The sequence below is a fragment of the Amphiura filiformis genome, chromosome 4 (genome assembly GCF_039555335.1).
Source record: "Amphiura filiformis chromosome 4, Afil_fr2py, whole genome shotgun sequence".
NCBI classification, from domain to species: Eukaryota; Metazoa; Echinodermata; class Ophiuroidea; order Amphilepidida; family Amphiuridae; genus Amphiura; species Amphiura filiformis.
Genome location: NC_092631.1, coordinates 36,948,102 through 36,961,658, shown reverse-complemented (window position 1 = coordinate 36,961,658; position 13,557 = coordinate 36,948,102). Strand labels below are relative to the sequence as shown.

Below are 13,557 nucleotides of genomic sequence, written 5' to 3'. Positions count from 1 at the left end.
GCGCCTAGAAAGAAATGTGGTGTTACCTCTCTACAGTCAGTATATTACAAAGGAACTGTACTGGGCTATTCTAGTTGAAATCCATACACCCCTATGGTAGACGACCTTAAGCTGCAACACAAGGGGTGTAGATTCCAAATAGAATCACTCATTCAGGTAACCCCGTTTGAAATTCACATTCCCTGTGTGGAAGATTAAGGTCATGTCTTCCATAGGGTGTATGGATTTCAAATGTGGAACAGCCCATTCTAGTCATCTGTGGTTAATCTGGGAATCTCACCATTCAGATTAATATCAAATGACGCCTTGATGTCGCCCTTGTTTGGTGGCAGGTCAAATATCAAATCCTCAATCCCAGAGAAGACTTTCCTAACAGCAGGCAGCCATCTTCTCTTATCCCGTGTCATACACAGTATGTCTATCACTTCATCATTGCTTAGGAAGAAGAACCGAGGGAAGGCGGTATGCGTCTGGTTGAGAACAGATTCCAGGGTTTTTAGTATCTCCTCCTGTAATGAGAAAAACATGCATCATTGTCACTCAATATTTTAATTTTATTAGGCAAAAAAAAAGGTTTGTCTCATGTCCCCCACTTGCATTAGATTTCTGATGGCGAAAAGAATTTTTATTTTATTTTCAAAAAATTGACATTGGCAAAACATAATGGGCCAAAACCGGTGAGTTTTCCTCTGGGTAACACCCTGAACACCAGATTTATTGATAAAATATAAAATTTAAAAACGCATACCGCATTAGATTTCAAACTCTCATGGGACATGAGACAAATCTCTTTTTTTGGCCTTATTAACATAAATTTGATTGCAAAATCATAATCAATATACTTCATCAAAATCATTCTGAAAAATGGTTATAACATAGCTGGATATAATGCTCACGCGTACAAATGAACATGTACACACACATGTAACGGTTTCCAAGGACAGACTATGTAAAGTGGAATTATAGAACATTCTTGTAAAAATTTAAAATAAAAATGAAACCAATGTTAATAATTTTATAATGTGCAATTATAAATAATACTGATCTCAGTTTGTTCTATTTTATGATTTTATTTCATGTGAGTCTTATATACCCTGTCTAAGGCTGAACATGTATTTTAAATGCAATTTTGTCCAATTTGCTACACATTGTTACAGTTATTCTGAAGACATAAACCATCCACACTTCCTGGCGCATCTGCAGTTGGATGGTTTCATCGTGCATCCTTATTTGGGGGTAGAGAGTTACCCACTCACCCCCACACTACAAACACACCCCTACACACCCCACACCCACCTGCTGCTTAATAAGTTGCACAATATTATCTCTGAGTATATCTCCCTGTAGTTCTCTCCATCCCTTCTGTCCTTTACGTTTGCTGAGTATGGACAACACCTTGGGGTCAGTGGCAACAGCTTTCATGATATCCTGTATTAGCAGTATATACAACAAAATAAATGTATCAGATTCATGACACACAAGAATGAAAAACATGTCTGGATACCAATAACAACAACAATAACAAGCATAGCATGAGTCAGATTGGGGGCACAAAGCCTTATTGCCAGAGCACCAAAACTTTTTTCGGCAATTCAAGAATGAAAAACTGAATAGCAATAATAATAATAAAAACAACAAGCATAGCGTGAGTTGTCAGATTGGGGACACAGAGTGCATTGCCAGGGCACCAAAACTTTTTTCGGCAATTTTCCATGGAATTTTCACTACGATGTGGGGGTGGATGTGTCATGTTTAATGCTATGTCATGTGCACCGATAACAACAATAATAATAACTGCAACAACAATGACAAAGCTAGATAATGCATACATGGAACTATTCCAGTTGAAATCTATACATCCCCTATGGAAGACATGACCTTATCTCCCACATATGGATTGTAGAGATTTCACATGGAGTCAATCATTCAGGTAACCCCATTTGAAATTCACACTCCCTGTGTAGAAGATTAAGGGGAGGCGATCTTTTGTGCGTAATTATAGAGGGCCAGGGGATTCACTCTATCATTATAAAAAAATATCTGAAGAAATCAAAGAGCCCTAGGAATAAAAATTGTAGTGTAATTCACGCCAGACACAATTTCTTTTATTGACAAAAATGAATCTTTGTAATCAATCAAAAACCAAACGTTTTATTCCAATTTTGAATTTAGCCTGAATCCGTAAATATGGCACCTCTCGCCTTTTTTCAGGTCAAAGCTGTTTTTACCATTATGCAGCGAACCATTGTTGAAGCTATTTCATATACATATTCAAAACACTCTAGAGAAAGAATGTGGTCATATACTGCTGAAATATTTTTTGTTGATTTCGAATGATAATATCTTAACGTCGTAAATTTTAAGGTCAAATTCCTAAAATCAAAACAAAACATTGCGACGCAGATATTCCCCGACTTATGCAATTTCATCATCATATCAGTGTCTTTATCATTTGTTTGAAGCCTTTTCCAAACGTTCGTGCTATTTATGCATAAAACGGCCAATCTATCTTTACGAAATGCGTAATTTTTATGTAAACAAAAGGCTAAAGATAGCATTATGAGATTTATCTTTTATTATTACACTCCTCTGATTATCTACCTCCGTGGTCGAGCAGTAAAGACCGGGACTGATAATCAATGATACTTGGAATCTTTGGTCGGAGCAAGAGCTGTAGGCATTCTTGTATTATTTGTGATATTTGTACAATGTGTGAAATAAAATACGTTTTTAACAAATATATAGTGTGAAATCTGTCTGATTTTTTACCCTTTCTGATGTTTTAATAAATTTATAATTAGAAGATATCACAAAATATTGTTCATTCCACACAGTAAATGATCATTTTAAATGGTATTCATTTACTTGCCCCTCTCCCCCTGAGAAAAGCACAACCCGATAACCGTGCGTAAGCAGTTGAAGGACTGGTGGATCAAGCCTACACTATATACACGTAGTAAGCGCCATAAACATGATGCGATTCGATCGGATGATTTTAACGTGACGATAACATGCATATTCATGATCGATGAATGATGAATTATTCATAGATAGTATTTATTTCCGCATTTTAAATAGAGAAGGGGTGTGCAACACTCGCCGATTGACCAATCAGAGACCCGCATTATCACCTTTCAATTCTGACAACAATGTCACACGATGACCTCTCAATATTTTGCGTGATTTGCGTGACCTAGAAATTGAACGCACTTTCACCCGCGATTTTTACAATTTCTTGCCGGAAGTGGGAGCAGGTGGGAATTTCACTTTGTTTACAAGTGAGATGCGATCGTGAACAACCGGAGATTCGGATGATGTTTTCTTAATTTTGTGAGTAATACTGTATATTCCAAATGAATTCACTGGGGGACTGATACATGAAAATACAAATAACCAACTGAGTAAATTTCACCGAACTGAATAAAATCATGAAATTATTCAGAGACACTGACAAATTTCAGTACAATACATCACTGCATCCGATGTAAGCTTACAAATAAATAAGTGATAAATATAACATAATGGAAATGCTACGGCCATGCGCGCGCGAGTAAATCGACGGCATTCACAATTCTACAAGTAGTCATGGTAGTGCCACTGGTAGTGGCTGTCATCTATGCATCACAGATCCTGGCATGCATGGGCCCAAGCCGCCTACATGCATGCATGGTAGTTCAGTCAGTAGGCCTATAGTCTGTCCACATAGAAGTACAAACCAAATTTGTCACATGCACTGCGTGTTAAAAAAACGTGACACGTAAATAGCGTGGTGCGCTCGGCAAGTACAAATTGTGCAATAGTTGGCGCGCCAAAGAAGCAATTAGGCGCATTGCACTGACGTCTGAAGAATATATTCTCATACCTCCAGTTTCCGAGGTCTATTTACTTTGTACTTCTAAGTGGACAGACTATACCCCATAGTACGCATACAGCCACAGCACAGAATAGTCCGCCATGCCCGACTATAGAAAAATTATCAAATTCGTGGACATCGTGGAACATTCAACTACGCTTGTTACTCCGCGACTAATCATGCTAACTACACGCTGCATAATGCTACTCTCACGCGTCCATATTAGCGAGGCTATCTGCGTGCATAACTGCTTACTACGCACAGCCACGCAAAGAGTATGTTCCACGATGTCCACGAATTTGATAATTTTTCTATAGTACAAGGAACTTATACGATGTCCTCATTCACAAACTGATACTATCTGTCCATCGTATAAGGCTATTACCGTACGATAATGTGCTGAAGGAATATTACACAGTCAAGAATAGGCTCCATCATTTTTTTGTTCTGATCCCTCCCAGTCTCCCAAAACATCAAAACAGTAAAAGCATTGCACATTTACTTACTTAAGACTGTCCTTTTTCATATAACACAGACAAAGTAGGGCAAAGCTACCTAGAAATGGTCAAATTTTGGCAAGAAATATCTCTGTGTAATCCTATGTAAGTCCCATATCACATCGTTATCGGCGATCGTAATTTTTTTTTCTGAAGATTGGCTGGTACCCACTAGCGTCATGCACGTGACGCGACACAGCTAAAATAATCGACCGGAAATCGGGGATCATTAAAACGTCAACAAATTTCAAAACACAGAAAGCAGTAAACTTAATGGCGAGCGGTCCGAATTTTGAGCCATACAAGTTTACGTGGTGAACTAATGCCCGACTGTAGGCCTACATCATGACATGTGTATGACTGCCGCAATGCAATAATGATAGTATTATGAAAGTATACATTTTCAGGAAGGAAATTAAATAAAAGTTGTTATGATTATGAATGATAGGGATGTTCATAAAATTTTGAAGTTCAATATTTTTAGCTGAAAGTTCTTTCATTTGAAAGAGAATTGAATTACCGTACCTAAACAATAAGGGGTCAATCATGTTTCTAGTGCATATACTTTTGAAGTTACAGACAAAAATAGTGCCCAAAATTTTGTGTGTGAAATTGTGACAGCCATGCAGCAGGCACATGTACAATGCACACTACTGTATGTGACCCCAGATGACCTCCTATTCTTTACTGTAAGAAAGCTGTTTTGGATGGTCTTGATTTACACACAAATTGCTTTTGAGCTAAATCAAGCGTCGACTTGGTGGAACATGGATTGCACTATGTGATAGTTTATGAATCCAGTATCATGCCAGTACCAACATATTAAGTCAACATCACTAAAGGTTTTGGTTGTCAAAATTAATTTTTACTGATTTTCTCCAATGAGCCCCACAGTAAAGCCATTTTTGGACCGTACATGCACATTCCACTTCCCTATGGATGAATAGCGCCACCTATAGTGTGTGATGTGAGCTGGCCTATGAATGACCACCACCGCCGCCGTGGTTCGGGCGCCCACACAAGTCAGGCGCCGCTCTGCAAAATACACAGAGTCAGGCGCCGATCTGCAAAAAATAGAGGGGGCACGCGCTGGTGCGCCTCTAAATCCGCCCTGATAGAACTTAATAGGACTAATATTTCAAAAAATCACTTTCACCTCGCAAGCTTTGTAAACCTTAAATAGCTCAACCATTGTCTCACGGTCTATGCACTGGCACAGCAGCACAAAAATAGTAAAAACAGTCTCTACAACTACATGGTCTGTATGTACAGACAAGCTCTAGTCTCAGCATAGTATAATTTGGTTCACCTCAAGTTTGGTAGTGATGTCAATTGTCAATGCTTTTGTGCGGTTAGGCCGCAAACGCGTGTCGACAAGTCACACCTGAATGCGGGCATCTACATTCAGTGAGTTTAAGTTAATGTGCGCGATTCAAATATGCACATATGTCGATCACTGCCATGTGTACAGTCTTGGGGTGGTCATAATTTTTGATTCATCAGGCAAAAAAATGTTTGGTTGCCCTCAGAGAAAGAAAAAAAAATTAGAAATTTTGGTTGGGCTTTTTTTTTTCCATTCACTCTTTTAGAAGCAACCTTAAATTTGGACAGTATTAAGGACATTTTATAATTGTTATTCACTCATTTTATCTATTAAATGCATATTTGATAAAAAACACAAAGTATTTATGTACATTTAAATTCAGTCCAAAAACACACAATTTTTTTCCTTAAAATGATCGAGCATTTGTCAATTGGAGAAATTGGAGGAAAAACACATGGAAAAAAAAAAAGATCGATCAACCAACCCTCGAAATTTTTGTCTTGGAAGGGCAACCAAACAATTTACTTTGGCCTCACTAAATTTTGATACTCCTACTTCTATTTTTGGTTCATTTCATTTTATTAGAAAAAGGTATTGAAATCTTTAAAACTAAATACCCAATTACAGCAAAAGTATACATATTTGGAAAGCTTATGATCCTGTGCGATATACTGGGGTACCCAAAAAGGTGGCTTTGTTACATTTTGATGTGCAGTTTGGATTTCAAAACACTGTCTCTTGAGTATTCCTTCACTTAGAAGATTCAATTAGGTCTTAAATTGAGGCTAATTTATTCTATATTACTCATGTTTTTATCCTGTTTTAAAATATTTTTCAATTATTTTCTTTTGACGTTTGGCATAAAATTTGCCAAGGGTGGCTGAGGATTAGGGGGAGGAGGATTAGGGGAGGGATTCATATTGTAAATTTGATTTAAAACCCCCTTTAAACATTTGAATCTAGTAAAAAAATGTCTAAATGAACTCCCAGACATCTAAACCAAGTAAATAAATACAGAAGTTCATTTAAAAGACCAATACTTGCTCAGAATGACTGTAAATGTGGAAAAAAGAGGCGGGGTTACATCCTCCCTACTTTGTGATTGTTTTTGCCCGCACTCTCTCATTTATTAACCGATTTCCATAAAAAAGGTGTCAAAATGCTCAGAAGGATGAACCACTTCAAATGAGATGTGTAGGTAAAATGTTTGAACCATTTAATTTTTTTTACTATGTAACACAAAGGTACCCCAGGTTGTGACACAGGACCTTATGTTCCAAGCAATGCAACTGTGCAAAATGGAAGTTAGTATTCAGGGTGTGTAAGAAAAAATATAGTGTGATATCATGAAAAAACCCTGGTTTTACTTGAAATTGATAATTTATTGCATTTGCTATTTAGTACTTGTATGAATGAAACAACTCAAAAGAAATCTAATTTTGTTACAGGCCACACTATGAGCTTTAATAAATTGTATCTATAGTTAGTTAGCTACGCAATGAATAACTAAAGTGGTGATACAGGGTGTAAAATAATAAGTAAGTTCATGCACTTACGGGGTACTACACCCTGCCCAATTCTGTGCCTATTTTTGCATTTTTCTCAGTGCAGAGTGTACTTCCATCATGTATTTAATATTCAATTTCCTGTAAATTTCATGAATACAGGTAATAGTATCATCAACGACAGGCACAATCATGGTCAACCAGAACCAGCACGATGACAGTACATTGTATCTCAGCTGAGCTGTTGAGAATGAACATCTGCAGGGACTTCTTGCTATATACTTCATGGATGATGACTTCTGTTCAAAACAGAAGCAGAGGAAGAATACATGCAACAGGTACTTTATTTTTTATGTGTTTTTTTTTTGGGGGGTTGTGAAGGCAAGCATGACAGTGGCATATCACTGGGGCAGAGTCAGAGCCCCTATTGCCCAGAGCTGCCAGCATTTGAATCTTGAAAAAAGGGAGATTTCCTGTTGCAATCAGGGAGATTTGTCAAAATGTGTACATCTTAATGGATGAAACCATTTCCTTTTCAGGGAGATGACCAAAATTAAGGGTTCTGAAGGTTTAAAAGTAGGGAGTCTCCTGCGAAAAGAGGGAGAGTTGGCAGCTCTGTATTGCCAGGCGGTTGATTTAAAGTTTTGGATGCCCATCCTGGGATGCCTATTTTCAAATCACCCATAATATATAACAGTTTCTGCTCAAGTTTGTCTGTAGCACTGCATGATGTGTCATGGAGTTACTTGAGGAGGCCTGGGAATCACTCATTTGAACAGTAACCGAATGAATGAATGAATGAATCTTATCTCCTTAAAATAAACCAAATACAATGAAATTTAAGGCTGTGACCTATAGGGTAATGACGTATTCGGGTACCCGTGGTAAATTTCGGTGGGTAACCGGGTACCCGTATCAACCAATTTTTTTTTTTTTTTAAGTTTTGGCTTTGTAGTGTCCCTGGACCTAGAGCTAAATGCTAGGATCATTCATGGTTGACTTATTAAAAAAAAAAAAATTGTAGGCCTATGTCATTTGAATAAATTTGTACTCATGTCATACTCTATTAATGATTTCAAAATTGATACAAATTCAATGAATGAATAAGTGAACAATGAATTATCCTAGCATTTAGCTCTAGGTCCAGGGACACTACAAACCCGAAAAAATAAATAATTTTTTTTTAAATTGGGTAATCCGTAAATGGAATTTATATGCGGGTATGGAAAAATTTTGCCATTTTGAAATTTAACTGTTGAAATATGGTGCAAAAATGGAATAAATTTGCATGAAGTACGAAGAAATTTGCACTTTGGGGGCTACAATCAAATACCGTAGAAACCCGTCTATAAGGAATAGAAGCGACTGTGATGATAGCATATTTCACGCTAGCGCCCTCCACAATATTATATCATTATGGAATTTGAGCAAATCATTTACCGACACAAGCAGGTATACAATGTATTATTTTATCTTTATTTCAGCATCTCACGAGCATAGCTCACTTGGCAAGGCATAAGACTTTGGTTCTTTAGATCGGAAGATGGTGAGTTCGAGCCTCATCACGGTCACACAAACTTTTATAAACAAAATATTGTTCAAACTTTTCATTTATATTTTCTTGCATTTTCTAAAGACTCCTTTCGTGATCATTTTTTTTTCATATTTAGTTTAATTTATTCTATTGTTTTTCTTTTATTGTTTCTTTTCTTTGTCTTTTTTTTCTTGTTTAATTTAATTTTATTTTTATTTTTCTTTGATTCATATAATATTGGCAGGATAAGGAGAGGAGGGAACTAAAGACCCATTCAGTGATTTGCTCATCCGGACGATCGTAAAAATCATCAAAATTCACCTTTGTCATTGTCATAGATGTGGTAACATAGCCTGCTAGTGGTTCAGCAGAAAACCGTGTGACACATAATATACATTTGGCTACATTTTATTATACGATAAATACGAATTTATTAAACATGGTAACAAATATTCTCTAGCAGATCGGTTATACGATGGAACTGGTAGGCATAGGCCTATTATAAATTCGGGATATTAAATATCTTCCTGACGAGACAGATCTCGCATGTGGTCAAAGACGATTCCTTACTAGCCACAGACCGTCCGCTGGAATTAGTTGAACATGAACCATTTGCTATGGCTGTTGGTCGGACCTCTCATCTCTCCACATCGATTGTGACCTATAATCCCGACATTGCCCTTATGAACTCACATCCTCCTGTTTTATTTAATACGCTGGCGAAACGTTAATAATCGGATTAACTACCATAGCAATAGGTGAAAACAATTTTGAATATACCGCGTTATACACTGATACGTTCAGGCGGTACCTCTTCATTGAACCATATCATGCTGCACCTGTAAGATCTTTGAAAAGACCAGTATTGTATTCAATCTATGATTGCAGACATACACAGTACAGGTGATGAGTGTAACCTGCTTGTAGCGCAGCGCGATATGTTCAAAATTGTTTTCACCTATTGCTATGGTAATTAATCCGATTACTTACGCAACTTCACCAGCGTATAATGGCTTGAATAAATTCTGACCATCACTTGGCTTGTTGGATTCGTCTATACTACAATTAAGCTGTCGGTGACGTAATAATCGCAATAACTACCATCAAGCAGATTGCACTAATCACCCGCGTATGTCACCAAACATAGATTGAATACCACTCTTTTCATAAATACTAATCTTACATGGCGAGTGATTAGCATTTCTTTGACAACTATGGTTTAATACATAGGTGCCACGTGAACGATGAAGTGCAGGGCTATATATTCGAAATTGTATTAATCAATTGCTATGGTAGTTAATCCGATTAATTACGTCACATCGACAGCGAATAGCCTATAGTATGGGTTCAAGTGGAACAAAAAATAGTGTATGTCCATTGCTACTAGCTATGGTAATTAATCATGTTAGTGTTTACATCACTACTTCGGTGAAGACAAGAGAAGTGTGCCTTCTCTACCAACGCCTGTGATATAACAGGTGCAAGCGAAACAAAATTGAATGACCAGAATAGTTTCCTTTGTCAGATGAATTGATTGAAGTTTTTGAAGACACTCTATTCTTGATGGGACAATAGATTCAAATATGGAATAATTATTATTCCTCATCTATTTTTTTTTTATTGAAAAATTGCAATTGTGGCAACAGAACAATATTTATTTTGATTTCATTTCAAGTAGAAACAAAATCGCGTGCTTAAGCCAAAACGCACCCTACCTACCATTCCTCAAGAATTGGGATGGCAAAAGGTGCAACATAGGTTTTTATTGCAAAGACGAGGACAGACAAGTAGTTACAACACATCTGTCTAACCGTGGGTTTCGCTATTATTTAGAATAAATGCTTTTACTAGTTTCTATAAAACCACAAAATTACTAAAAAAACTAAAAACAAAAAAAAAACACAAAAAACACACCTAAAATTAAAAGTAGAAAGGTAGATTTGAAGAAAGATAAAAAGAACATGTCAAAAGTTAAAATTAAACGAGAATGAATGAAACGGAACTGGTGCCCGGACCATGCTCTCTTCAGCATGTCTTCAGTTCCAAAGTCTGACGCTCTATCAATTGAGCTATACGATCCTGATATACTGAAACAGTCGTTATTATGTCAATACAATTGATTGGTGTTACAACATACTTAGATGGAATGCATAGCCACCCAGTGCCAGTATATATTTGCTCAAACTCCAAATACAACAAGCAACCAATTTTATTGAGGGCGTTTCTTAGGTATATCCTTGTAGACGGGGTTTTACGGTATGAGGTTAATTTGGTCAGAAACCCACATACAGGCATCAACATTGGGGATGATTGTATGGACCATTTCCCTGGCAAAATATTGGGGGATTTATCCCCGGGATCTACGCCTAATCGCCTATGATATATATATTTTTATTCAATGACTTTTTGTTTATTCTTACCAAAAATATACGACCGCTTTTTACCGTGACAGTAGTACTACTTCCAAGCTCTTTCATGCTCAATCTTATGATGTATACTACATGTAGTAGTTATTAGTTTGACAGGATGTACCCTTCTTAGGTTATAGCAGAGAAAGTCAAAGGTCACATTTTTGGTCTTAGGGTCAAAAATATCAGAGTGCTCTGATTTGGACAAAAGGTGTATCAAAATGTTTGTTTTCATACAACAATTCAAATAAAGATAGGATTTAACAATTTAATTTCACTTTCTATGTGTTGCAATAGGTGCAGGTTAATAGGCCTCAATGGTACTTGACCTATTTTGCTGTGTTTTGAGAAGCTTGATGTGAATCAAAAAATGCAGTACTTGGTCAACTATATAGCTTCAACTTGTTTGTGAATGGTGTGTGCCAATGTTATACTGAAAATTTCAACATCTTCTGTAAATAAATAGATTATAATTCCCCCTCTCTCTTTCTCTCTCTCACTGTTTTTCAGAGTCATAGATCCACCATGGATATCCACCTGAGTTCTGATTGATCAGCTCAAGAGCAAATTTCCCTGCTTGTGGTATTAGAGGGTGCATGTGATACATTGTTGTTTGCTGCATTCTCTTCAACATCAGCCAGGATGACTTAAAATGCAGGACCTTACGATTATGTCGGCCATCAATGATGTGGAAGCTTCTGATGCTGATGAAGTAGACCTGATGCCAGACCTGGTCCAGTGCGCTGATGTGACTGACTCTCCATAGTAATAACCAATTGCACTACCCCGCCCCCAGGAACTCACGGAGACATTGTTATCAGCCCTAAGCCCTCGAATTAAGGATCTTAAGGAACTTTTTTTAGGGCAAGTTGGTAATTGCCTTAGTTTCACTGAAAAGGCAAGGCAGCACAGCACTTTGTAATATTTCAAGAGGGCATCATGCCAACTGTTGAAAATTTGAGAAGGGCACCAAGGCAATTTCTCAAAAGTGAAGAAAACACACACAAACATCAACTTCATTATAGGGCACGGCAAGTAAATTGCCTTGGGTAAAGGACATATTTTGAGGGCATTACGGCGGTAGGATGGGCACCCACGGCAAAATGCCATGGGTGCTTTGGGTTAATTCGATGGCTGATTGTTATTACCAAGAACAGTGGAAACTTGTTGATATCAAATCTGTCAGCATAAAATTCTTGATAACACACTTTTTTTCCAGCGTACATACCGTACATTTAGGGATTCAATCATGTTTCACCGTTGTTCATCACCGATGTGAAATGGATGGGATTCTGTTGCAATTACTCCAGATTCTAGAAAAATGCAACACTATTTTTTTTTTTTAAATTAAAGACAATATCTTTGCCAATTGCAACCTAGCTAAATCCTAATCCAGAGGTGTCGCCAGGATTAGTTATGGTCCCCAAAGTCAAACCCCAAATTTTTGTCCCCATTTGTCACTTTTTGCTATAGTTTGGCTATTCCCTGTCTTAATCCTTTAGTTAGTTCTATACTTCTAACAATAATGTCCTTTTTTTTTTTTGACAATTTGAGGGAATTAGCCCAAAACATGCAATTGTCCATGTTTTCTGTCAATTTTAGTCACAAATTCCAAAGACATGGTAGAGTCTAAGTATTCAAAGTCTTTAATACAGACTAAGAGTGAGCTCATAATTAAAAAGTTAATGTTGATTATTTGAGTATAGTTAAGAACAGAAAATCTGTTTACTAAAGAATAGAATGCATTATTAGTCTTTGTACTTGCAAGTCTTTGGCAGGACCCTCCATATATTGGGAATGTGCAAGCTCGGCGGTGAACTCTGACCCTCTGCTTTTGGACCTTACTCCTATCCCTGACTACACTGCAAAATATTTTTTCACCCCCCGAGCATTAATTTTCACCCCATGTATTTGGATTTTCTGCAAGCTCGGGAGTGAAAAACACGGAAAACAACCCCTGACTTTCGGGCCTTAATGCTACCCCTGGTCTTTGGGCTTGATTGTCACAGCCAATGAAAAATGCCATAAACATGCATTATTTTGGCCCTTAAATTATTGCCAAAAATTGACCAAAATATTTGAATGATATATAGCAAAGGTGTATCTTGTTCATTTGATCAGATCATGGAAGTACTTACTTCCATGATCAGATATTGATTAATCCAAATTTTTAGTGGTCAAACCTTTTTGAAACAGTATTGCTGATTGATTAAAATTGATTGATTTATTGGGAAAGTCTATCCTGATCAATAATTTTTCTACTACAAACTTTATATTTATTAAATAATATAAGAATTAATTTCCTGAACAATAACCTGGTTTTTGGTGTGAATTTATTTTGCCTCATCATACATGTACATAAGGGTATCAATAAAGCACCATTTCCTTTTGCCAGCCATCACTACGAGGCTGGTCGAGTGCAGATCCGTCGGAACA

At 37.0% G+C, this 13,557-nt stretch overlaps 1 protein-coding gene and 1 long non-coding RNA gene across 2 annotated transcripts in view; one reads left to right on the top strand and one right to left on the bottom strand.

Moving 5' to 3' along the window:
• Positions 1-1,422, bottom strand: part of LOC140150179 (dynein heavy chain domain-containing protein 1-like) — an 87,642-nt gene extending 86,220 nt beyond the window's left edge. The window contains exons 1-2 of the mRNA XM_072172184.1: positions 1,297-1,422; positions 281-509 (exon numbers count right to left, since the gene is read on the bottom strand). Of these exons, the coding sequence (XP_072028285.1) occupies positions 281-509; positions 1,297-1,422 (355 nt within the window). The remainder of the gene's footprint in view (positions 1-280; positions 510-1,296) is intronic.
• Positions 1,423-3,208: 1,786 nt separating this feature from the next.
• On the top strand, positions 3,209-12,500 carry LOC140150850 (uncharacterized). The gene is made up of 3 exons (XR_011858854.1): positions 3,209-3,330; positions 7,342-7,517; positions 11,632-12,500. It is a non-coding gene; the product is annotated as an uncharacterized lncRNA (long non-coding RNA).
• The last annotated feature ends 1,057 nt before the right edge of the window (positions 12,501-13,557 follow it).